This window comes from Scyliorhinus canicula, chromosome 13, assembly GCF_902713615.1.
Source record: "Scyliorhinus canicula chromosome 13, sScyCan1.1, whole genome shotgun sequence".
Taxonomy (NCBI): Eukaryota; Metazoa; Chordata; class Chondrichthyes; order Carcharhiniformes; family Scyliorhinidae; genus Scyliorhinus; species Scyliorhinus canicula.
Window position 1 is genome coordinate 128,987,705 of NC_052158.1, and position 24,242 is coordinate 129,011,946.

A 24,242-nucleotide genomic window follows, 5' to 3' on the forward strand; every position below is an offset into this window, starting at 1 on the left:
TTCACTTTTTCCATCAACCTACCATGGGAAACTTTATCAAACGCCTTACTGAAGACCATGTATATGACATCTACAGCCCTTCCCTCATCAATTAACTTTGTCACTTCCTCAAATAATTCTATTAGGTTTGTAAGACCTTGCCTTCCCTGCACAAAACCATGCTGCCTATCACTGATAAGTCTATTTTCTTCCAAATGTGAATAGATCTTATCCCTCAGTATCTTCTCCAACAGTTTGCCTACCACTGACATCAAGCTCACAGGTCTATAATTCCCTGGATTATCCCTGCTACCCTTCTTAAACAAAGGGACAACATTAGCAATTCTTCAATCCTCGGGACATCACCCATGCTCAAGGATGCTGCAAAGATGTCTGTTAATGCCCCAGCTATTTCGTCCCTCGCTTCCCTCAATAACCTGCGATAGATTGCATCCGGACCTGGGGACTTGTCCACCTTAATGCCTTTTAGATTACCCAAAACTTCCCCGTTCCTTATGCCAACTTGACCTAGAGTATTTAAACATCCATCCCAAGCCTCAACATCCATGATGTCCCTCTGCTTGGTGAATACCGATGCAAAGTACTCTTTAAGAATCTCACCCATTTCCGTATGACAACTTGACCTTTATATATTTAAGTATTTAAACATCCATCCCTAGCCTCAACATCCGTCTTGTCCCTTTCCTTTGTGAATACCGATGCAAAGTACTCATTAAGAATCTCACCCATTTCCTCTGACTCCACGCATAAATTCCCTCTTTTGTCTTTGAGTGGGCCAATCCTTTCTCTATTTACCCTCTTGCTCCTTATATACGAATAAAAGGCTTTGGGATTTTCCTTAACCCTGTTAGCCAAAGATATTTCATGACACCTTTTAGCCCTCTTTATTGCACGGTTGAGATTTGTCTTACTTTCCCGATATTCCTCCAAAGCTTTGTCAGTTTTAAGTCGCCTAGATCTTATGTATGCTTCCTTTTTCATTTTAGCTAGTCTCACAATTCCACCCATCATCCATGGTTCCCTAATCTTGCCATTTATAACCCTCATTTTCACAGGGACATGTCTGTCCTGCACTCTAATCAACCTTTCCTTAAAAGACTCCCACATTTCAAATGTGGATTTACCCTTAAACAGCTGCTCCCAATCCACATTCCTAGCTCCTGCCGAATTTTGTTATACTTGGCCTTTCCCCGATTTAGCACTCTTCCTTTAGGACCACTCTTATTTTTGTCCATGAGTATTCTAAAACTTACGGAATTGTGATCGCTATTCCCAAAGTAATCACCGACTGAAACTTCAACCACCTGGCCAGGATCATTCCCCAATACCAGGTCCAGTATGGCCCCTTCCCGAGTTGGACTATTTACATACTGCTCTAAAAAACTCTCCGGATGCTCTTAATAAATTCTGCTCCATCTATGCCTCCAACACTACATGAGTCCCATTCAATGTTGGGGACGTTAAAATCTCCCATCACGACCACCCTATTGCTCCTACATTTTTCTACAATCTGTCTATACATACTTGTACCTCTACTTCATGCTCGCTTTTGGGAGGCCTGTAGTAAAGTCCCAGCAATGTTACTGCAGCCTTCCTATTTCTTAGCTCTACCCATATTGCCTCAGTGCTTGAATCCTCTGTAGTGCCCTCCTTAATCACAGCTGTGATATCATCTCTGACCAGTAATGCAACTCCTCCACCCCTTTTACCTCCCTCTCCATTCCCTGTCTACCTCACCAATCCTAATCTGCGGTGTGACCAACTCACTGAACGTGCTATCCACGACCTCCTCAGCATTGTGGATACTCCAAAGTGAGTTCATCCCGTTGCTCCAGATCCGCCATGTGGTCTAACAAGAGCTGCAGCTGGACACACTTCCTGCACATGAAGGAGTCAGGGGCATCGGCCGCGTCCCTGAACTCCCACATTGAGCACGAGGAGCATAACATGGGCCTGGGATCTCATGCCATTTTTACACTTTACCTTAACTGATTACAAATTTAATATCAAATAATGAATAAATGAAAGGAATAAAGATTTTACTTACCAATCACAATACTTACCAACACACGAAGAGTTAAATTTCTACCAGCTTCTGCTAATTGGAGCACTTTCCTTACCAGCCAATCGGGTCACTGCTTTACTGTGATGTCACTCTTCAAATTTATCCCCAAAGACCCTGTGGCTGCTGTTTAAACAGCGAAGCAGCTAGTTTAAATACTCACCGCTCAACTCAATGGGTACATCGGAGGGAAGGCCTCGAGTGGGGGGGGGGGGGGGGGGGGTTGCTGGGTAAGCGATCTGAGTTTTAGGGCAGCAGCCTGGGGGGCAGGGATGTCTGGAGGCCATTGAGTCTTAAGAGAAGGCCCTGGTTAAAGTTCAGAATTGGGTTGATAAGTAGCATAAGGCCATAACACTTAGGAGCAGAAGAAGGCCGTTTGGCCAATCGAGTCTGCTCCACCATTCAATTAAATCATGGCTAATCTGATATAATTCTCAATTCCATTTTCCCACCTTATCCCCATAACCCTTGATTCCCTTACTGATTAAAACTCTGTCTACCATACCATACTTAACGACCCAGCCTCTACAGCTCTCTGTGGTAAAGAATTCCACAGACGCATTACCCTCTGAGAGAAGAAATTCCTCCTCATCTCTTCCTCTGAGATAATGATCTCTTGTTCTGGATTCTCCCACAAGAGAAAGCATCCCCTCAGCATCTACCATGTCAAGCCTCCTTCAACAACACCTTACAAACCCGTGACCCCTACCATTTAGAACAAGGGCAGCAAGCGCATGGAAACCATTTCCAATTTCCCTCCCAATCACACAGCACCTGAAAATATGTTTCCATTCCTTAATTTTCGCTGTGTCAAGATCCTGGAACTCGCTGCCGAATAGCACTATGGGTGTCACCTTATCCATTGAACTGCTGTAATTCAAGAAAGTGGTACATCACCCTTCTTGAGGGACTTGGTGATTAACACTGACACTACATATCATGAATGAATGAATAAAAAAGAGTGTGCATAGCTCATGCCCTTTTTTACTACTGTTCAAAAATGGCAAAAATATGTGACATCGGACTGTGAATTGTATATGGAATGAGACTAGTGCCTGACACAGGGCAGGCTGGCTGTTAAGCCTGTAGCCCCGGGAAATGATCACAGCAGCAACTCCGAGGGTGGGAATGAGGTGGATGGTCATTCGCCAACATTTCCCTAATGCTAATGTTCATTTCAACCAGCAGAAAGCCTCAAAATCTCTCCCCAGATTCCTCAACTTTTCACTTCTCTTGTTTTGTAGGTGTAGAGAGTCCCACACATGCATTGCGGGCTGGTGCGGATCCTATTGCTAGGTCTGCCTCAACTCTGTATCTCACATTGGCAGAGAAGCATCAGTATGACAGGAACCTCAAAATCGTTTTACATCCATGTGGTAAACTTTATCTTTTTCTTGTGGAATATATAGGAATCAAATCTATATTACCCTTGTTATGATACTGTATTTGCAATGTTTCATTCTGATTTTGAGACTGAGGGGATAATTTTAAGTTAACCTCCTTGACAGGATTGGTACAAGCCCGGGTTAGAGTCATAGAGGTCGACAGCACAGAAAAGGCCCTTTAGCCCATCGCGTCTGTGCCAATTAAAAACAATCATCCCATGTTCCAGTACTTGGCCCACATGCCTGGAATCGCAAAAGCACATTAAAATACTTCTTAAATGTTATGATGGTCTCTGCCTCCACTACCCTTTCAGTGGGTTCCAGACTCCCAATGCCCTCTGGTGAAAACGTGTTTCCTCATAGTCCCTCTAAACCTCCTGCCCCTTACCTTAAATCTATGCCCCCTGGTCATTGACCCCTCCACCAAAGAGAAATGTTTCTTCCTGTCTACTCTATCTATGCCCCTCATAATTTTATACATCTCAATCATGTCCCCCTTAGTCTCCTCTGCTCCAAGGAAAACAATCCCCGTCTATCCAATCTCTCTTCATAGATAAAACTCTCCAGGTCAAGCAACATTCTGGTAAATCTCCTCTGGCCCCTTTCCAGTGCTATCACATCCCTCGTATAATGTGGATTCCAGAACTGCACACAATACTCGAGTTGTGGCCAAACCAAAGTTTTATACAGTTCCACCATAACCTCAATGATCTTAAACTCTATGCCTCGGCTAATAAAGGCAAGTATACCATATGCCTTCTTAACCATTGTATCCACCTGCTCTGCTACCTTAAGGGACCGGTGTACATGCACTCCTAGGTCCATCTGATCCTTGGTGGTTCCCAGGGTACTGCCATTCATCAAGTATTCTCTTGCCTTGTGCATCATCTCACACTTATCTGGATTGAATTCCATTTACAGCTGATCAGCCCATCTGACCAGCCCATTTATATCCCCCCTGTAAGGCTATCCTTCTCACTATGTACCAGCACAACAATTTTCGTATCATCTGCAAACTTATTGATCAAACCTCCTACATTCACATCTAAATCATTCATATAAACCACAAACAGCAAGGATCTAAACACTGATCCCTGCGGGACCCCACTGAACACAGGCTTCCAGTCAGAAAAAGACCCCTTGACCATCACCCTCTGCTCCCTGCCACTCAGCCAATTCTGGATATAATGTTCCTTTGATCCCATGGGCTCTTACCTTCACTATCAGTCTCCCATGAGGGACCTTATCAAAAGCCCTGCTGAAGTTCAAGTAGACTATGTCAAATGCATTGCCCTCATCTGCACACCTGGTCACCTCTTCAAAAAATTTAATCAAGTTGGTCAGACATGAACTCCCCTTAACAAAACTATGCTGACTGTTCTTGATTAATCCCTGTCTCTCCAAATGCAGATTCATTCTTTCTCTCAGAATTGCTTCCATAGTTTCTCCACCACTGAAGTTAGACTGACTGGTTTGTAGTTTCCTGGTTTACCTATTCCTCCCTTCTTGAATAATGGTATTACTTTGACTATCCACCAGCACCTCTCCTGGGGCCAGAGAGGAAACAAAAATTATTGCCAGTGCCCCTGCTATTTCCTCCCTTGCTTCACTCAATAGCCTGCGATACATTTAATCTGACCCTGGAGATTTGTCGACTTGTAAGTCTGCCAGACCACCCAGAACCTCCTCTCTGCCTGTGTTAATTTATTTAATTTTATCACAGTCCACCTCCCTGACCTCTATATCCACACTGCCCCCCTCACTGGTGAGCACTGAAACAGAGGGCACGGTTTATTGGCCACACTGTGCCTGAAAAGCAGTGTGCCACACGCAGCGCAACATGGCCGGTAAATGATCAGCATTATTTTTTTTTTTAATAAACAATTTTATTGAGGTAGTTTTTGGCTTTATAAACAGTTACAGACATCATCAGAAAGGAAGCAAAAACGGCAAAAATGTGCAAACATCCACGTACTTTCAATACTTCCATCGTACCGTATTGCACAAGCCCGCTCCCCTCCCACCCGTACTACCCGCCATATTTTCCCTCCTACTCTACTCTACCCCCCCCTCCCCCCACCCCCCTGCTGACGCTCACTCTCCCGCAAAGAAGTCAATAAATGGTTGCCACCTCCGGGTGAACCCCTGCACAGATCCCCTCAAGGCGAACTTAATTTTTTCCATCCCCAGGAAACTTGACATGTCCGCAAGCCACCACTCAGTCTTCGGGGGCTTTGAGTCCCTCCACGCCAATAATATTCGTCGCCGGGCTATCAGGGAAGCAAAGGCCAGCACATCGGCCGCTTTCTCCCCCGGACGCCTGGGTCTTCCGAAACCCCAAAAATTGCCACCCCTGGACTCATCACCACCCTTGTTTTTAGCACCTGGGACATGACCCCCGCAAATCCCTCCCAGTACCCCCTCAGCTCAGGGCATGCCCAAAACATGTGCACATGGTTCGCTGGTCCTCCCGCGCACCTAGCGCATTTGTCCTCTATCCCGAAAAATTTGCTCATCCGAGCCACCGTCATATGGGCCCGGTGAACGACCTTAAATTGGATCAGCCCGAGCCTAGCACATGTCGCGGTCGAGTTTACCCTACTCAGGGCCTCTGCCCACAGCCCATCCTCCATTTCCCCGCCTAGCTCCTCCTCCCATTTAAGTTTCAGTTCCTCTGTCTGGGACCCTTCCTCCCTCATGAGCACCTTATAAATACCCGAGACTCTACCCTCCCCTTCTTCCCTCCCAGAGACTATTCTGTCTAGGATCCCCATTGGCGGGAGGCGCGGGAAAGATGGGACCTGTCTACGAACAAAGTCCCGCAACTGTAGGTATCTAAAATCATTTCCCCTTACCAACCCAAATTTCTCCTCCAAGCTCCTCAAACTCGCGAAGCTCCCTTCCAGGAACATATCACCCACCCTTCCCGCCCCTGCTCGCCGCCATACTCGGAACCCCCCATCCATACTGCCGGGGGAAAACCGATGGTTGTCGCAGATTGGCGCCCAGACAGACGCCCCCATCTCCCCCACATGCCTCCTCCACTGGCCCCATATCCGCAGGGTCGCCACCACTACTGGGCTGGTGGTGTACTTGGCCGGCGGCAGCGGTAGAGGAGCCGTGACCAGGGCTTCCAAACTGGAGCCCCTGCACGAAGCCGCCTCCACCCACTCCCAAATAGACCCCGTACCCACCATCCACTTCCTTATCATAGCGATGTTGGCCGCCCAGTAATAATTGACCAGACTCGGCAAAGCCAGCCCTCCCTCGCTGCGGTTCCTCTCCAACATCGCCTTCTTCACCCGCGGAGACTTTCCCGCCCAGACAAAGCTCATGATCAGCCCGTTAACTCTTTTGAAGAAGGACTGTGGGATAAAGATCGGGAGGCACTGAAAAATAAACAAAAATCGAGGGAGGATTGTCATCTTTACAGTCTGCACTCTCCCTGCCAGCGACAGCGGGAGTGCATCCCATCTCCGAAACTCTCCCTTCATTTGCTCCACCACCCTGGCCAAATTTAACTTATGCAGCCTGCCCCAGTCTCGTGCCACCTGGATTCCCAAATACCGGAAATTTTCCCCAACTAACCTAAACGGTAGCCCTCTCAATCTGTTCTCCTGGCCCCTTGCCTGTACCACAAACATTTCACTCTTGACCGTATTTAATTTGTATCCTGAGAACTGGCCGAACTCCCTCAGCATTCCCAGTATAGTTCCCATCCAGGCCACTGGGTCCGACACGTACAGGAGCAGGTCGTCTGCATAAAGAGAAACCCTGTGTTCAACCCCGCCCCTCACCATCCCCTTCCAACCCTCTGCGGCTCTCAGCGCAATCGCCAGCGGCTCTATGGCCAGCGCAAACAGCAGCGGGGAGAGCGGGATCAGCATTATTTTGATACCCATGGTCATGTAACAATGATTGCCTTATTACTCTACATTTATTGATATCCTACAACTTGGCTACATTGAAATCTCTCTGTCATACCTCGGATTCGCAATTATGACCAGTCAATGCCTCCCTGAATATAATCAATCTACCTCCACCTAATCATTCAGCTTATTGTCATCAGAAAATGTTTTTCGATGACTGTAATTATTTTCCATGGCATTCACAAATATTGAGAATAGCAGATGTCCCATGGAGATCCCCTGTGACACTGCTGATTTATTTTTCTAAAGTGCATTAATCTTCACTCTGTTTTCGATTGCTAAACCACATCTGTTCATTTTGATAATCTGTCATCTACGTGCCTTAAACTTTCCTGCTCATTTCGCATGAGAAACTTGGTTCAGAGTCTTTTGAAAATTCAAGTAAGTTACCATCTACTAGATTATCTTCATCCTTTAGCGTAGTTACTTCCTCAAACAATTCCAGGGAGATTATAATGCCTAGTCTATTACCTCTGAAACCAATGCTCCCTCGCGGCCTTGACAGCCTTCGAATTTCATAACGGTATTGGCTTTTGTGCCCTTGTTCACTTGAAAGTTTACTACAAATACGTTGCACAAATTACATTGGAAAATAATTGTACAAAGTGGGGAAAATAATTTGGGGCATTAGATTTTCAGTAAGTGCACTGGGCCAATTGTTGTACATGCCAACTGTTGCCTCAACTTGAGGTCAGCTAAATCCATGCCGTTCTGAGATCCAATCTGGCCTGTAACTCAGTCTCACACGAAGTGGAGCATTTACAGCTGAGTCATCACAGGAGCTAACTATATATTTTTGCAGCTAATAGGTACTCCATTATACATCCACATCTAGCCCTACTAGGGGAGCCCGAGAAAGGGGAATAAAGAGAGTGAAGGGGGATTTGTCAGAATGTTGAATTCAGTATAAGAATTTCAGGATTCAACATTCCTGGGGAAAGGGGAAAATGGAAGATGCATAGTAGTTTTTTTTAGGGCATTCAGCACGATTCAGCGGACAAATGTCAAAGTCTGCTTTTGGGCGGTTTGGTGGGGTGTTTCTCGTCGGCTGCAGCCCGCTATTCAACGGCACTTTGCCATTTTCTTTGGCCTTGGGAGCTTCTCCTCGCTGAGGTCATACTCAGAGAAATTTACTGTGAACGGCTCTGCGTAGCTCGTGCGCCATTTTGAACGGTCGCACCAGTCTTTCCCAGTCCCCTATTTTAGGCCCCCTCCCACTTGACTGAACCTCCTTTCATCCCTCCCAACATTGTTATAGCCCCGAGGAACCACCCTCATCCCCACCCCCCCAAATCCATTGGACAAGGACCCTCCCCAGGGCTGAATCCTGGCAGTGCCAACCTGGCTCCTGGGAACCCGGCACTGCCAGCCAGGCCACACTTCCAGGGTGACTAGGTGGCATTGCCTGGGTGCCAGGCAGGCGGTGGCCAGGTGCTGGGGGAGTGCCAGATTAATACACTGCCCTGTCCCTGACCACCTGGAGATCTCTAATGGCTTGCGAGACCCCCTGAGGTACTGTTATGCCTGGGTCATATTTTTTTGAGACCAGTACTAAATAGCGTCCTGGCAAGGTCTCGCAGGCATGGTCGTTGACTCCTGAGCGCCAATGTATCCAGTGTCTGGGTATTTAAATGTGCCTAATGTCTCGCCACTGAGGCCGTGATCCAGATTGTGCCGGGCAGAGCGAGTCAGATGATTGGCCTGGCGCGGAGCCCGATTTGGGCATCTCTCAGGATTCACCCGATGCGCCTGGATCTGCGCCGGGCACAGTGTGATCGCTGATTCGGGCCCACTGTAAATTTACACATTGTGCTTTTCTGTTCTACAAGAGCCTCACGTTCCACACCTCGTGCTGGAGGAAGGCAGCATGAGTTTTGAGGAGTATGAACAACACATTAAAAATAGACGGGACTTCACCAAAGCAATGAAGAAAGACTCTAACTCAGATAAAAAGGTAAAAAATAGCCTTTCAAAATATCCTTGTTATTGCTGCAAGCTAATTTTTTGGAACCCATGTAAGAACAGTCTTCTTGAAAAATTTACCACTGGAGCGAATTCATATTGGCCCTGTTAATTCTTAAGAAAGAAAAGAGACATTAACCTTTGACAGAGAGCAAGACAATCTCAGCAGGTCTGACAGCATCTGTGGAGAGAAAAGGGAGCTAACATTTCGAGTCTGGATGACTCTTTGTCAAAGCTACAGAGAACTGGAAATGGGGGCAAATTTATTCTATAGTGGAGTGGGCGTGGAGCGGTGGGGCTGGATAGTAGGAGGCCAGTGATAGGTGGAGATTGACAAAGCTGTCGAGGACAGAAGACAAAAGGAATGTAAATGAGGATGATTAAGGCAAAGAAGCGTGCTGATAGTTGCACATAAAGAGATTAGTATGTGTGAATAACAGAAAAAAGTTGAAAAGTGTGTCAAAGGACAATTTGGAACAAAAGTTGGTCCAAGGGGATTTGGGGGAGTAGTGAAGGAAAAACAGGTCAATGGAAGAAATTTAAATAAATTGGTAGAAATAAAAATGGGGTGAAGGTGGAGGAAAGAGTTCACAGTCTGAAGTTGTTGAACTAAATTTGAACTCAATGTTAAGTCCGGAAGGCTGTAATGTACCTAATCAGAGGATTCCAGCATCCACAGTAATTTGCTTTTATAAAACAAGGCAGGTTTAGTGCTTCTAATAATATTGTCACAACTTCCTGAGTTTGTGGGATGTTTTACTATATAGGTCCCCAGCTAACAGTGAAATAGAAGAGCACAGTAAATTCAGTATTGCCTAGACTTTAACATACCATTTGTCCAAACTGTTTACTGTGATCAAATATTAATACTGAAATGCAGAGTAAATAATTCAAATGAAGCAATGTGTGAACAATTTAAATCTGGGTTTGGTACATAAATATGCAACAGATTATAGCAGATTAGGAGATACTAGACTTTCATTCCCATTATAACAAAACATTCTGTCCAACGCTCTGCAACACAGATTACATATATCCACAGTCATGGAGCAGCATCAAAATATATCAATAGCAAATCCATTAACAAAAGAGAATAAGTCAATTGGCCAGCTCATGTTTATTTGTGGCTCCAAAGGAAAGCTAATGCCATTCACTTGACTCTACCTGACCAATTTCACAGAAAGGGTGAAATGTTTTGTAGTTTACACCAAAAACACTTCAGTAAACAAACACTTGACAAACCTAAAATTTGATCTTCTTCTTAAATACACCATGTGTTATTCCCCGAACAGATCATTTGCTACTTACTGCTACATAGAGAGTAACTATGCACATTCTCACCCCAAAACCTCAGGCTAAGGTCCATTGTATCCGTAGTATAAGTGTTTTTGTTAAAATAGGAGACAGTGGTGTAGTGGTATTGTCAAGAGACTATTAATCCAGAGCCACAGGGAATGATCTGGGCATCCATGTTTACACCCTGCCATGGCAGCTGGTGAAATTTGAATTCCATAAAATATATGGAATTAAAAGATCACCATGAAACAATTGTCGAGTGCCATAACAACCCATCTGGTTCATGAACGTCCTTTCAAGAAGGAAATCTGCCACCTTTACCTGATCTGCCGACATGTGGCTCCAGATCAACTGCAATGTGGTTGACTCTAAAACTGCCGAGGGAAATGGAGGGCAGTTAGAACATAGAACATTACAGCACAGTACAGGCCCTTCGGCCCACGATGTTGCACCGTCCTGTGAAACCCTTCTAAAGTCCCTCTACACTATTCCCTTATCGTCCATATGCCTATCCAATGACCATTTGAATGCGTTTAGTGTTGGCGAGTCCACTACTGTTGCAGGCAGGGCATTTCACGCCCTTACTACTCTCTGAGTAAAGAACCTACCTCTGACATCTGTCCTATATCTATATCCCCTCAATTTAAAGCTATGTCCCCTCATGCTGGACATCACCATCCGAGGAAAAAGGCTCTCGATGTCCACCCTATCTAATCCTCTGATCATCTTGTATGCCTCAATTAAGTCCCCTCTTAACCTTCTTCTCTCTAACGAAAACAGCCTCAAGTCCTTCAGCCTTTCCTCATATGATCTTCCCTCCATACCAGGCAACATTCTTGTAAATCTCCTCTGTACCCTTTCCAATGCTTCCACATCCTTCCTATAATGTGGCGACCAGAACTGCACACAATACTCCAAATGCGGCCGCACCAGAGTTTTGTACAGCTGCAACATGACCTCATGGCTCCGAAACTCAATTCCTCTACCAATAAAAGCTAACACACCGTACGCCTTCTTAACAACCCCAGCCAACGACATCCGCATCAAATTAATAAAAAATACTAATGTCAAAAAGGAAAAAGATGATTAAAGGCAGAAGGAAGTCCCAGTTTGAATAGGTTCAACAACATTTATATGGAACATTTAAAATAGGGAAATACCTAAAGTGCTCCATTAATCACAGAATTGTCAGACCATTGTGAAGAATGCAGTATTATACCTATTTAAGACTATGAAGACTTTAGTCAGACGTACCAAACAGTATCCAAAACCCGTCACCATAATGACAGCGATGGAAAAACCCCAAACCTCACAAAAAGTGCGGAGGAAAGCCAAAAGCCTGGAAAAACAAAGAAAAATTCTCAAAAGCATTGTGACCGGAAGAAAAGCTTGCAAAGCAAACACGCAGAGGAAAAAGGCTTGGAAGCTGAAGGCAGAAATTTAAACCTCCTCACTGCAGCAGAAGACTCAATAGGCATTCTTGGAAATTCAGCTTCAACTCCCAGAGCGAGTCAGGCTGAGCTAAAACTTTTAAATTCCAGAATGAAGCAAGTCCTCGGAAACTTTTAAATAGTTCAGTGGTCAGAAATGCCATTTAAAAATCCGTCAGGAAAAACAAATTCCTGTGTGTTGGCGCTTGAGCTCCATCCGAGACAATTTTTTTTCTGTTAATTTGGAAGAATCGCAATTAAAGAATCAGTTTTAAAGACCTGCAAAGGCCTCCTAGGATATGATGCCATCACAATCCCAAAGCACAGCACTGAAATGGAGATCTCTGCAGCCAGTAGAGCCAAGCATCATTGTTTAAAACTTTTCAACGTTGAACACAAGCACTATGAAGCAAGTGCCTGCTAAAACTAGCAATAGCAGCTCTTCATCTTTCGACAAACGGCGAAACCATCTTGAATTTCAGCAACTTCTTAAAGCTGAACCTACATTTTAAAATTTTGTAACCATGGATCAGAAATCCATTCCTCCAGATCAATTTGGACTTCTCCAAGGCCCAGATCAATGACATAATTAGGGACGAGGCAGAAGAAAACATCCCCACGCACTTGATTGCTTCAGGTCTGGATAAAAAGAAGGAAGCCTCAGAGGTTAACACACTGCTTTATTTGGTAGGCCCGATAGCAGTACACATTTTTGCTAGAAAATGAATCAACAAAATCATCTGCAAAATTTAAATAAGTACTAAAATCATTCAACATTTATTTTTAGACAAGCAGTAACAAAATCCTTGAAAGAGCTAAATTTAATAAGCATGTCCAACAGCCAGGAGAACCTGCCGGCCCATTCATTAATGATCTGTACAGGGTGGCTAAAGCCTGAAAAAATGAAGATCTAAATCAAAGAACTTATCAAAGACAGAACAGTTGCAGGAACAGCAGACAATGCTGCAAGCAAACGAAGATCTTTGAGAAAATTATCCAGATTGTTAGGTAATCTAAACTCCATGTGCAGCACAGGTCCATTTTAAAAGGGGAAAGTAGACTGCAGTACAAAGGGAACTGTTCAGTTAGTGAAACAGCACAGAAACAGAGACATCCTGGCCAAGGAAGCAACACACGACCCAATCAGTTGAGTGACCATGCCAGTGCTGTGGAGCAAAGCGCCCCCCCCCCACAGGTTAGATCAATGTCCTGCAATTTTGTTTGCACATTTTCCCTGTGCGTGGGTCTCATCCCAACAACCCAAAGTTGTGCATGGTAGGTGGATTGGCTATGCTAAATTGCCCCTTAATTGGATTTTTTTTTTAAAATGTCCTGTAATTTCAACCCAATACTTTCACTGTAACAGAATTGGGCAGCTTGGCAAACTCTGCAAGGCCAAAACATCTAAACACAAGAAGATCCAAAGGTGAATCATGCCATCGCGATTGCACACCAGGAGAACACACAGCCATGCATTTTGGGTGAGGTCAAAGTTCCTGGGTTTTCTTTTTGGAATTCGGGCATTTCTGTTTAGGTAATCTCACAAAGTACAAATTGGGAGCCAGTGTTACGGTTCTCTTGGATAGAGAACCGAGGTTGGTGACCCAAGGGCTGATGGCAGCCATGACGGAGCAGGAGACATCAAACTCCCGATGAAAGGCACCGCGCAGGCAACACTGGGGTACAAGGATAAAAGAAACAGAGAGTCCCTGGGCTGGATTCTCCGTTGTCCGACGCCGAAATCGGGAATGACGATTGAATTTAGAACATTACAGCCAAGTACAGGCCCTTCGGCCCTCGATGTTGCGCAGACCTGTGAAACCAATCTAAAGCCCATCTACACTATTCCATTATCATCCATATGTTTATCCAATGACCATTTAAATGCCCTTAATGTTGGTGAATCCACTACTGTTGGAGGCAGGGCATTCCGAGCCCCTACTATTTGAGTAAAGAACCTACCTCTGACATCTGTCCTATATCTATCTCCCCTCAATTTAAAGCTATGTCCCCTCGTGCGATCCATCACCATCATGGAAAAAGGCTCTCACTGTCCACCCTATCTAATCCTCTGATCATCTTGTATGCCTCTATTAAGTCATCTCTTAACCTTCTCTCTAAGTCATCATAGAAAAGGAAGCCCTCACAGTCAGGTGGACATTCAAGAAGATTTCAGACTATTTCATTGGTCGCAATGGAAACAGATGAAAAGCAACTAGTCTCCTATTGGATGCGAAGGAGTTGGTAAAGGTGCCTCTCAGAATCCAGAGGTTCACCTACAAGGCAGTACATATCCAAGGTAAAAGCCAAACAATGGCAACACACTTTCCAGGGCACAACACATCTGACAAAACATGACTACAAACTCATCAAAGAACAAAGAAAGAACAAAGAAAATTTCAGCACAGGAACAAGCCCTTCGGCCCTCCAAGCCTGCGCCGATCCAGATCCTCAATCTAAAACTGTCACTGATTTTCTAAGGATCTGTATCCCTCTGCTCCCTGCCCATTCATGTATCTGTCTAGATGCATCTTAAATGACGCTATCGTGCCCGCCTCTACCACCTCCGCCTGCATGCGTTCCAGGCACCCACCACCCTCTGCGCAAAGAACGTTCCACGCATATCTCCCTGAAACTTTTCCCCTCTCACCTTGAACTTGTGACCCCTAGTAATTGAGTCCCCCACTCTGAGGAAAAAGCTTCTTGCTATCTACCCTGTCTATACCTCTCATGATTTTGTAGAGCTCAATGAGGTCCCCCCTCAACCTCCGTCTTTCTAATGAAAATAATCCTAATCTACTCAACCTCTCTTCATAGCTGGCACCCTCCATACCAGGCAACATCCTGGTGAACCTCCTCTGCACCTGCGCCAAAGCATCCACATCCTTTTGGTAAAGTGGTGACCAGAATTGTACGCAGTATTCCAAATGTGGCCGAACCAAAGTCTTATACAACTATAACATCACCTGCCAACTCTGTACTCAATACCCCTTCCGATGAAGGAAAGTATGCTGTATGCCTTCCTAACCACTCTACCGACCTGCGCAGCCATCTTCGGGGTACGATGGACCTGAACACCCAGATCTCTCTGCACAGTCCAAAGATGTGCGGGTTAGGTGGATTGCCATTCTAAATTGCCCGTAGCGTCCTAAAAAGTAAGGTTGGGGGGGGGGGGGGGGGGGGGGTTGTTGGGTATAAGGTGGATACGTGGGTTTGAGTAGGGTGATCATTGTTCGGCACAACATCGAGGGCCGAAGGGCCTGTTCTGTGCTGTACTGTTCTATGTTCTAATTTTCCCCAGGGCTTTCTCATTTACCGTATAGTTGGCTCTTGAATTGGATTTTCCAAAATGCATCACCTCGCATTTGCCCGGATTGAACTCCCATCAGCCATTTCTCCGCCCAACTCTCCAATCTATCTATATTCTGCTGTATTCTCTGACAGTCCCCTTCACTATCTGCTACTCCACCAATCTTAGTGTCATCTGCAAACTTGCTAATCAGACGACCTATACCTTCCTCCAGATCATTTATGTATATCACAAACAACAGTGGTTCCAGCACGGATCCCTGTGGAGCACCACTGATCACAGTTCTACATTTTGAGAAACTCCCTTCCACTACTACTCTCTGTCTCCTGTTGCCCAGCCAGTTCTTTATCCATCTAGCTAGTACACCCTGGACCCCATGAGACTTTACTTTCTCCATCAGCCTACCATGGGGAACCTTATCAAATGCCTTACTGAAGTCCATGTATATGACATCTACAGCCCTGCCCTCATTAATCAACTTTGTCACTTCCTCAAAGAATTCTATTAAGTTGGTAAGACAGGACCTTCCCTGCACAAAACCATGTTGCCTATTACTGATAAGCCCATTTTCTTCCAAAAGGGAATAGATCCTATCCCTCAGTATATTCTCCAGCAGCTTCCCTACCACTGAAGTCAGGCTCACCTGTCTATAATTATCTAGATTATCCCTGCTACCCTTCTTAAACAAGGGGACAACATTAGCAATTCTCCAGTCCTCCGGTACCTCACCCGTGTTCAAGGATGCTGCAAAGATATCTGTTAAGGCCACAGCTATTTCCTCTCTCACTTCACTCAGTAACCTGGGATAGATCTCATCCGGATCTGGGGACATATCCACCTTAATGCCTTTTAGAATACCCAATACATCCTCCCTCCTTATGCCGACTTGACCTAAAGTCATCAAACATCTATCCCTAACCTCAACATCCGTCATGTCCCTCTCCTCAGTGAATACTGATGCAATGTACTCATTAAGAATCTCACCCATTTCCTCTGACTCCACGCATAACTTTCCTCCTTTGTCCTTGAGTGAGCCAACCCTTTCTCTAGTTACCCTCTTGCTCCGTATGTATGAATAAAAGGCTTTGGGATTTTCCTTAACCCTGTTTGCTAAAGATATTTCATGACCCCTTTTAGCCCTCTTGATTCCTCGTTTCAGATTGGTCCTACATTCCCTATATTCTTCCAAAGCTTCGTCTGTCTTCAGTCGCCTAGACCTTGCGTATACTTCCTTTTTCTTCTTAGCTAGTCTCACAATTTCACCTGTCATCCATGGTTCCCTAATCTTGCCATTTCTATCCCTCATTTTTACAGGGACATATCTGTCCTGCACTCCAATCAACCTCTCTTTAAAAGCCTCCCATATATCAAATGTGGATTTACCCTTAAACAACTGCTCCCAATCCACATTCCCCAGCTCCTGCCGAATTTTGGTATAGTTGGCCTTCCCCCAATTTAGCTCTCTTCCTTCAGGACCACTCTCACCTTTGTCCACGAGTATTCTAAAACCTACGGAATTGTGATCACTATTCCCAAAGTAATCCCCGACTGAAACTTCAACCACCTGGCCGGGCTCATTCCCCAACACTAGGTCCAGTATGGCCCCTTTCCGAGTTGGACTATTTACATACTTCTCTAGAAAACCCTCCTGGGTGCTCCTTACAAATTCTGCTCCATCTAGACCTCTGCCACTAAGTGTATCCCAGTCAATGTTGGGAAAATTAAAATCTTCTATCACCACGACTCTGTTGCTCCTACATCTTTCCATAATCTGTTTACATATTTGTACCTCCATCTCACGCTCGCTATTGGGAGGTCTGTCGTACAGCCCCAACATTGTTACCGCACCCTTCTTATTTCTGAGCTCTGCCCATATCGCCTCACTGCTTGAGTCCTTCATAGTGCCCTCCTTCAGCACAGCTGTGATATCCTCTCTGACCAGTAATGCAACTCCTCCACCTCTTTTACCTCCCTCTCTATCCCGCCTGAAGCATCAATATCCTGGGATATTTAGTTGCCCTTCCCTCAACCAAGTCTCAGTAATCGCAATAAAGTCATACTCCCAGGTACTAATCCAAGCCTTAAGTTCATCTGCCTTACCTACTACACTTCTTGCATTAAAACAAATGAACCTCAGACCACCAGCCCCTTTGCGTCCATCAGTCCCTTTGCGTCCATCATCTGCTCCCTGCCTACTCTTCCCCTTAGTCACACTGACTTCATGATCTATTTCCTTACAAGCTTTAGTTACTACCTTCTTACTGTCCACTAACCTCCTGCTTTGGTTCCCATTCCCTTGCCACATTAGTTTAAACCCTCCCCAACAGCATTAGCAAAAGCACCCCCAAGGACATTGGTTCCAGTCCAACCCAGGTGTAGACTGTCCAATTTGTAGTAGTCCCACCTCTCCCAGAACCGGTACCAATGTCCCAAAAATCTGAACCCCTCCCACCTGCACCGTCTCTCAAGCCACGCATTCATTCTGCCTATTCTTTCATTTCTACTCTGACTGCCACGTGGCACTGGTAGCAATCCTGAAATTACTACCTCTGAGGTCCGGCTTTTTAACTTGGCTCCTAACTCCCTAAATTCTGCTTGTAGGATCTCATCTCGTTTTTTACCTATAACATTAGTGCCTATATGCACCACAACATACCATTTGGGAGTCTCATTTTTGACCACAGAACCACCTATCTACTCCCCTTACAATTGAATCCCCTATGACTATAGCCCTTCCACTCTTTTTCCTGCCCTTCTGTACAGAAGAGCCAGCCATGACGCCATGAACCTGGCTACTGCTGCCTTCCCCTGGTGAGCCATCTCCCCCAACAGTATCCAAAATGGTAGACCTGTTTTGGAGGGAGATGACCGCAGGAGACACCTGCACTGCCGTCCTGCTTTTTCTCTGCCTTTTGGTCACCCATTCCCTTTCTCGCTCAGCAATCCTAATCTGCGGTGTGACCAATTCGCTAAACGTGCTATCCACGACCTCCTCAGCATCGCGGATACTCCAAAGTGAGTCCATCCGCAGCTCCAGAGCCGTCATGCGGTCTAACAAGAGCTGCAGCTGGACATACTATCCGCACGTGAAGGAGCCAGAGACATCAGCCACGTCCCTGAGCTCCCACATTGAGCAAGAGGAGCATAACATGGGTCTGAGATGGTTCCAGGTAAATTTCTCGAAATCAATTGCTCGAAAGCTAATTGCTCGAAGTCAATTGCTCGTAAAATCATTTCTCGAACTATCAATTGATCGAAAGATAGATTGCTCGAAAGCCGACATTCATTCTTTAAACGATCACTAATAAATATTTAAATGTTAATTACCAATTCTTTCAAAGCAATTCACTCTTTAAAAGATAACTAATAAATAATTAACCGTTAAACACCACTGCTAAATACCATTAATTCTGGAAACCTCGAACCCTCAAGATGGATATAAGTTTCATAGCGAGCGAAAAAGGAAAGAAGAAATTGTGTTTGGATGGTCACCTATATATTAAAGACAAAGCGGTGAACAATAAGATATATTGGAAATGTGAAATGTCCAAAACAAGAAAATGTTGTGCGCGTGTTATCACTATTGATGATAGTATCACGAAACAAAGTGGGAATCACAACCATGCAGGAGACGCTGCTGGAATTGAAGCTACTAAAGCAATGGAGAAAGTGAAAGAACATACGATGAATAGTCGAGATGCACCGCAATATATTGTATCATGTGCCTCAATAGAGGTAAGTGGTGCTGCAGCTGTGAAGCTCCCTTCAGTAGAAAATATGAAAAGAACCATACGCAATACACGCGCAAGAAAGAATGTTGGACATGCTTTGCCTAATAGTTACCTCGATCGTGATATCCCTGAAGAGTTTACAAAAACCAGCAAAGGAGATTTATTCCTTATTTATGACTCTGGTCCCACAAATGGTCGTATATTAATTTTTGCAACCCAAAAGAATCTCATGGGTGTTTTTTTCATTTTTGTCAAACCCTTTATAGAAAAATTCAAGGAAGTGGCCTAAAGCTTATATATGACACCAATGCCGAATTTGCTTTTAAAGCTCGTCTCTTATCTGCATTGGCATTTATACCGATACCCAATGTTGTGACAACATTTGAATCTTTAACTGAAAATGAGATTTTTCCAGATGAACTTCAAGGAGTAGTGGATTACTTTGAAGATACGTGGCTTGGTCGGCCGTATAGACACAACCGTAGATGTACTCCTATATTTAAACATGAAATGTGGAACTGTTTCGATTACGTCAAAGAAGGATTGCCGAAAACGAACAATTCTATTGAGGGATGGCACAACAGTTTCCAACATCAACTAAGTGCTTGTCATCCGTCGATTTGGAAGTTCATAGATGGCTTAAAGCGAGAGCAAAGTTTACACGAGTTGCTGTCACTTGACAACAGCTCCTCCACCAACCACCTTCTGGATACAGTGACCGCAAGCACTGATGCAAATTTTCCCCGCAACAGCCAATCACTGGCTCCACTCTGCTGCCCTCTCTTGGATGCTTGCCTTCACTTGTACACAGAGGGTGTCTTCCTCAGGTATACCTTCTGGATATAGTAACCGCAATGCACTGATGCAAATTTTCCCCGCAACAGCCAATCAGCGGCTCTGCTCTGCTGCCCTCTGCTGGATGCTTGCCTGCACTTGAACATGGACGGTGTCTTGCTCAGGTACACCTTCTGGATGCAGTGACCGCAATGCACTGGTGCAAGTTTTCCCAGCAACAGCCAGTCAGCGTCTCCGCTCTGCTGCCCTCTGCTGGATGCTTGCCTTCACTTGAAGACGGAGGGTGTCTTGCTCAGGTACACCTTCTGAATACAGTGACCGCAATGCACTGATGCAAATTTTCCCCGCAACAGCCAATCAGCGGCTCTGCTCTGCCCTCTGCTGGTGGGTTTTCGCAATTGACAAGGAGACACCTGCCAGCGATCACAAGTATACTTTAACAGATTCGAGAGATGAGATACTTGCCTGCATCTGCAGATACGGCCAACAAGGTTGGCCACAATAGAGATTCAGCAATGGTACCATGAAAGCTTGGTCAACGTTTGCAGTCGTTGTAAATCTCCTGGCGTACAATGAGCAGCTTGGTCATCTCTGTTTCCCTTTGGCTGGAGATACTTCAAAAAATACATTGGGTCTATCTGGGCATCATTCCATCATCCATGGGACCAATCTGCTGTCTGGTGGCCAGGCAATTCAAGCCTCCGTAGCAAATTGTCAGGTGCATGCACTGCACAGGCAGGACCAAAGAGAGCTCCTCATCACCACATAATTCCCTACCAGGCCATGGGGGAGGTTGGCCATTGACCTATTTGTCTTCAACAGTAAGTCGTTTATTATATTCTGGATTACTTTTCCCAATGGGTAGAGCTGAAATAATTATATATGGTGACCACAGAGGCAGTAATTAAGGCATGGAAAGAAATGTGTGCGAGCCACAGCATCCGAGATGAGATTGTGTCTGACACCGGCCCACAATTTGCTGATGGGTACTTCACGCACTTCTCCACCACATCCGGCTTCCACCACCATATCAATCAAATCTGGAAGCTGAAAGAGGGGTCCGCAGTGTGAAAGCCCTCCGGAAAAAGAATGAGTACTTTTCCACCGTAATGCTGACATACAGCGTCTTGACAAGGCTTTGGCCTCCAATCTTGTAGATCTCAGCTGGGAGACATCAGCTCCTGGAGCTTTCCTGCTGGACAGCAATTTGATTGCTTTTTCATTGATGAATGAAGGCCGGCTGAAGATGTGGTTAAAATGCTGTGTCCATTTTTCTAGATTTTTGACCTTTTCTCTGAGCAATGTTGACATATCGACATCGGGGATTGGTGATAAACCAGTAAACTGGGGCCCATACACAGATTTCAGAGCACCATAGAATCTCATCCAGTCTTTGTGCTCTGAATATCCATAGAATCAAAGAATTTACAGTGCAGAAGGAGGCCATTTGGCCCATCGGGTCTGCACCGGCCCTTGGAAAGAGCACCTTACTTAAGCCCACACCTCCACCCTACCCCCATAACCCTGTAACCCCACCTCATCTTTTTGGACATTAAGGGCAAATTAGCGTGGCCAATCCACCTAATCTGTACATCTTTGGACTGTGGGAGGAAACCGGAGCACCCGGAGGAAACCCATGCAGACACGGGGAGAATGTGCAGACTTCGCACAGACAGTGACCCAAGTCGGGAATTGAACCTGAAACCCTGGAGCTTAGAAGCAACTGTGCTAACCACTGTGCTACCGTGCTGAATATTACTGACCTTTGTCCGGTTTCTGATTCAGCCATTTCTCTGAGATCCCATTTGGCAGTCCTGCGGATATTTTGGTAGGCATGGTGCTTCGATAGTGATGAGTTGTCATTGAATGTAGGATCTCTTATTTTCCAATAAAAGTCGAGATCCGGTGGTAGGTTGAGGTTGAGTTTATTGCAAAACTTGGTTAGTACAATTTCAAATATTAGAAAGAGAAACAAAACGCCCAGAGAGGCAAAAGAAAGAGAACAAAGAAGAGAGAATAAAGAGGAGAGAACAAAGAAAAGAACCACGCACACAATGGGTCAAGCTTTCCTATCCATGCACGTTTTTGGTAACACTCCTTCTTTATTCCCATTGGCTTAATAATCCTGAGTTGTGACTCTTGATTGGCGCTCCATCTCAACATTTTATACCAGCATTTACACTTGTATCTAACTTACTGGCTGCGCTTACACTGTTACATTGTCACGTTTGTGGTTTGGATTCTGAAAAGCTGATGTTTCGCTCTGAAGATTCAATATTTTTGCACAGTATATTTTCCCACAGTTTCAATATTTCCCCATGTTGAATTCTCCTGTGGGGATTATGTTTCTCCTCCAATAGATTCTAAATTATCTCATTGTTTTCATCAAATCAACCTTTGATGTGTGGGGTCAAAGTCCTGATGAGCACTGGGGCACACTTGGAGGCGCCCATAAGTACCCAGTCATCTTCAATGCAGTGTGTTCATTTTTGCTAAGCACAGGCAACTCTCGATTTCTGAGCGAGAATCCTTCATGACTGCAGGTTTGAGCTTTAGAACATTAAGGTGGCCCTGGGGGCATCTGGGGGTGTTAGATCTTGATTTTCATCTTTATAACATCTGTCATACATCACCTTTCTACCACGAGATAGGGCGAGGCAAGAACACAGAAATAGATTGAGGAGAGGTGATAGAAGCATTTACGGATGAGGGCAAAGGTTTTAAATATAATGTAATAATAATTAATCCAATTCAAAATTTTCCATCTCCACCAATACTATCAAAAGAATAGGTGATCATTTATTTTACTGCTGTTTGTGGGAGGACGATGTAGAATTTGTTTTTGACACTTGAATTGTGTGTGTTTTGATTTGCTTTGACACAAGTCAGTAGATAAATTACAACTATTACTAACTCTGCCGATAATTCTGTTATGTTATGACATGTGAAAATAGTGTAACTATCAAAGGTATCGATGACCATGAGTGTTGTCTTCTTCCAGGTTGATTTTGTGCGGAAGCGCTTTCATAAAGACATCGCATTGAATCCTGTGCTGATGCTGAACTTCTGCCCTGATCTCCATGGCATCCCAACAGATTTTGGAAAAGTGACCAGAGAAATTATATTCCTTATTGACAGAAGTGGCAGCATGAGTGGCATTAATATAGAGAAAATAAAAGTGGGTTACTGAGAAATATATGTGAATTTTGAAATGGTCACGGTGTTTTTTAATGGCCAGGATTTTGTGATATTCATTGTCATTATTCCTCTGAAATTGACAGCAAGTCTGGAGTCCTCGGGTGGGATTATCTGACCCCCCCGCCGGGTCGGACAATCCCTGGGGGGGGGGGGGGGGGGGGGGGGGGGGGCGGCGCGAATCCTGCCCCGCCACCTGCTGCCGTATTCTCCGCCGCCATTTTTCAGGCAGGGGCGGAACTCACGCCACGACGGTTGGGGGCCGTTGGCGGCGGTCCACCTGACAATTCTCCAGGCCCGGCCAAGCAGCCTTCCGTTTTTGGCTAGTTCCGCCGGCGTGGGTAATGCATGGTCCCACCCGGCGGGAGCTACCAGGTAAGTCGGCATGGTCGGCCCTTGGGGGGGCACGGGGGGATCCGACCCCGGTGGGGGCCTCCACGGTGGCCTGGCCTGCTATCGGGGCCCACCGATCTGCCGGCGGGCCTGTTCTGTGGGGGCACTTCACCCTTCCGCGCCGGCCCCTGTAGGGTTCCGCCATGGCCGGCACAGAGAAAAGAACCCCCAGTGCATATGCCAAAATACGACGGCGGTTCCGCGCATGCACAAGATTGTGGCGGCCGTTCCGTGCATGCGCAAACTCACGCAGTCCCTTCAGCATGGGCTGGGCTGGCACCAACCCCTCCGGCGTCCACCTAGCCCCCCAAGACTGGTGAGAATTCCTCACCTTGGGGGCCTGTTGATGCCGGAGTCGTTGGCGCCGGTTTTCCTGCTGGCATGGGGACTTAGTCCCCGGAAGGGAGGATCCCAGCCCACATATGCACGATAAATATGGAAAGCTCAGCGATCTATTTGGCATTTTCAAGGTTTTGACAGATCTCTGGGCTTTTGGCAGTCTTCAAAGACTCTAAAGGATTTAGCTCAGCAAGGTTTGTTTACACAGTTGCTCAGAGAAATGTCAGTTTGACGGTTTGGTTACCTTTCAAACCGCTAATCGATTCTGCTCAGCGGGCTTTGTTCACACAACATCTGGTGAATATAAGCTTGTTTATATTGATTATTTTATGAACTTCTAAAGAAGATAATGGTTTTTAAACACCTTTAAAGTAACTAGATCATGGCTGAACTTCCACCTCAACACTATCTTCCC

The 24,242-nt window shown here is 45.4% G+C and overlaps 1 protein-coding gene across 8 annotated transcripts in view; it reads left to right on the plus strand.

The window, feature by feature from the left end:
- Positions 1-24,242, plus strand: part of vwa5b2 (von Willebrand factor A domain containing 5B2) — a 200,237-nt gene that overhangs the window by 98,917 nt on the left and 77,078 nt on the right. For all 8 annotated transcript variants that reach the window (XM_038816219.1, XM_038816216.1, XM_038816218.1 and 5 more), the window contains 3 exons: positions 3,307-3,438; positions 9,206-9,330; positions 22,902-23,078. In XM_038816219.1, coding sequence (XP_038672147.1) covers positions 3,307-3,438; positions 9,206-9,330; positions 22,902-23,078 — 434 coding nt within the window. The remainder of the gene's footprint in view (positions 1-3,306; positions 3,439-9,205; positions 9,331-22,901; positions 23,079-24,242) is intronic.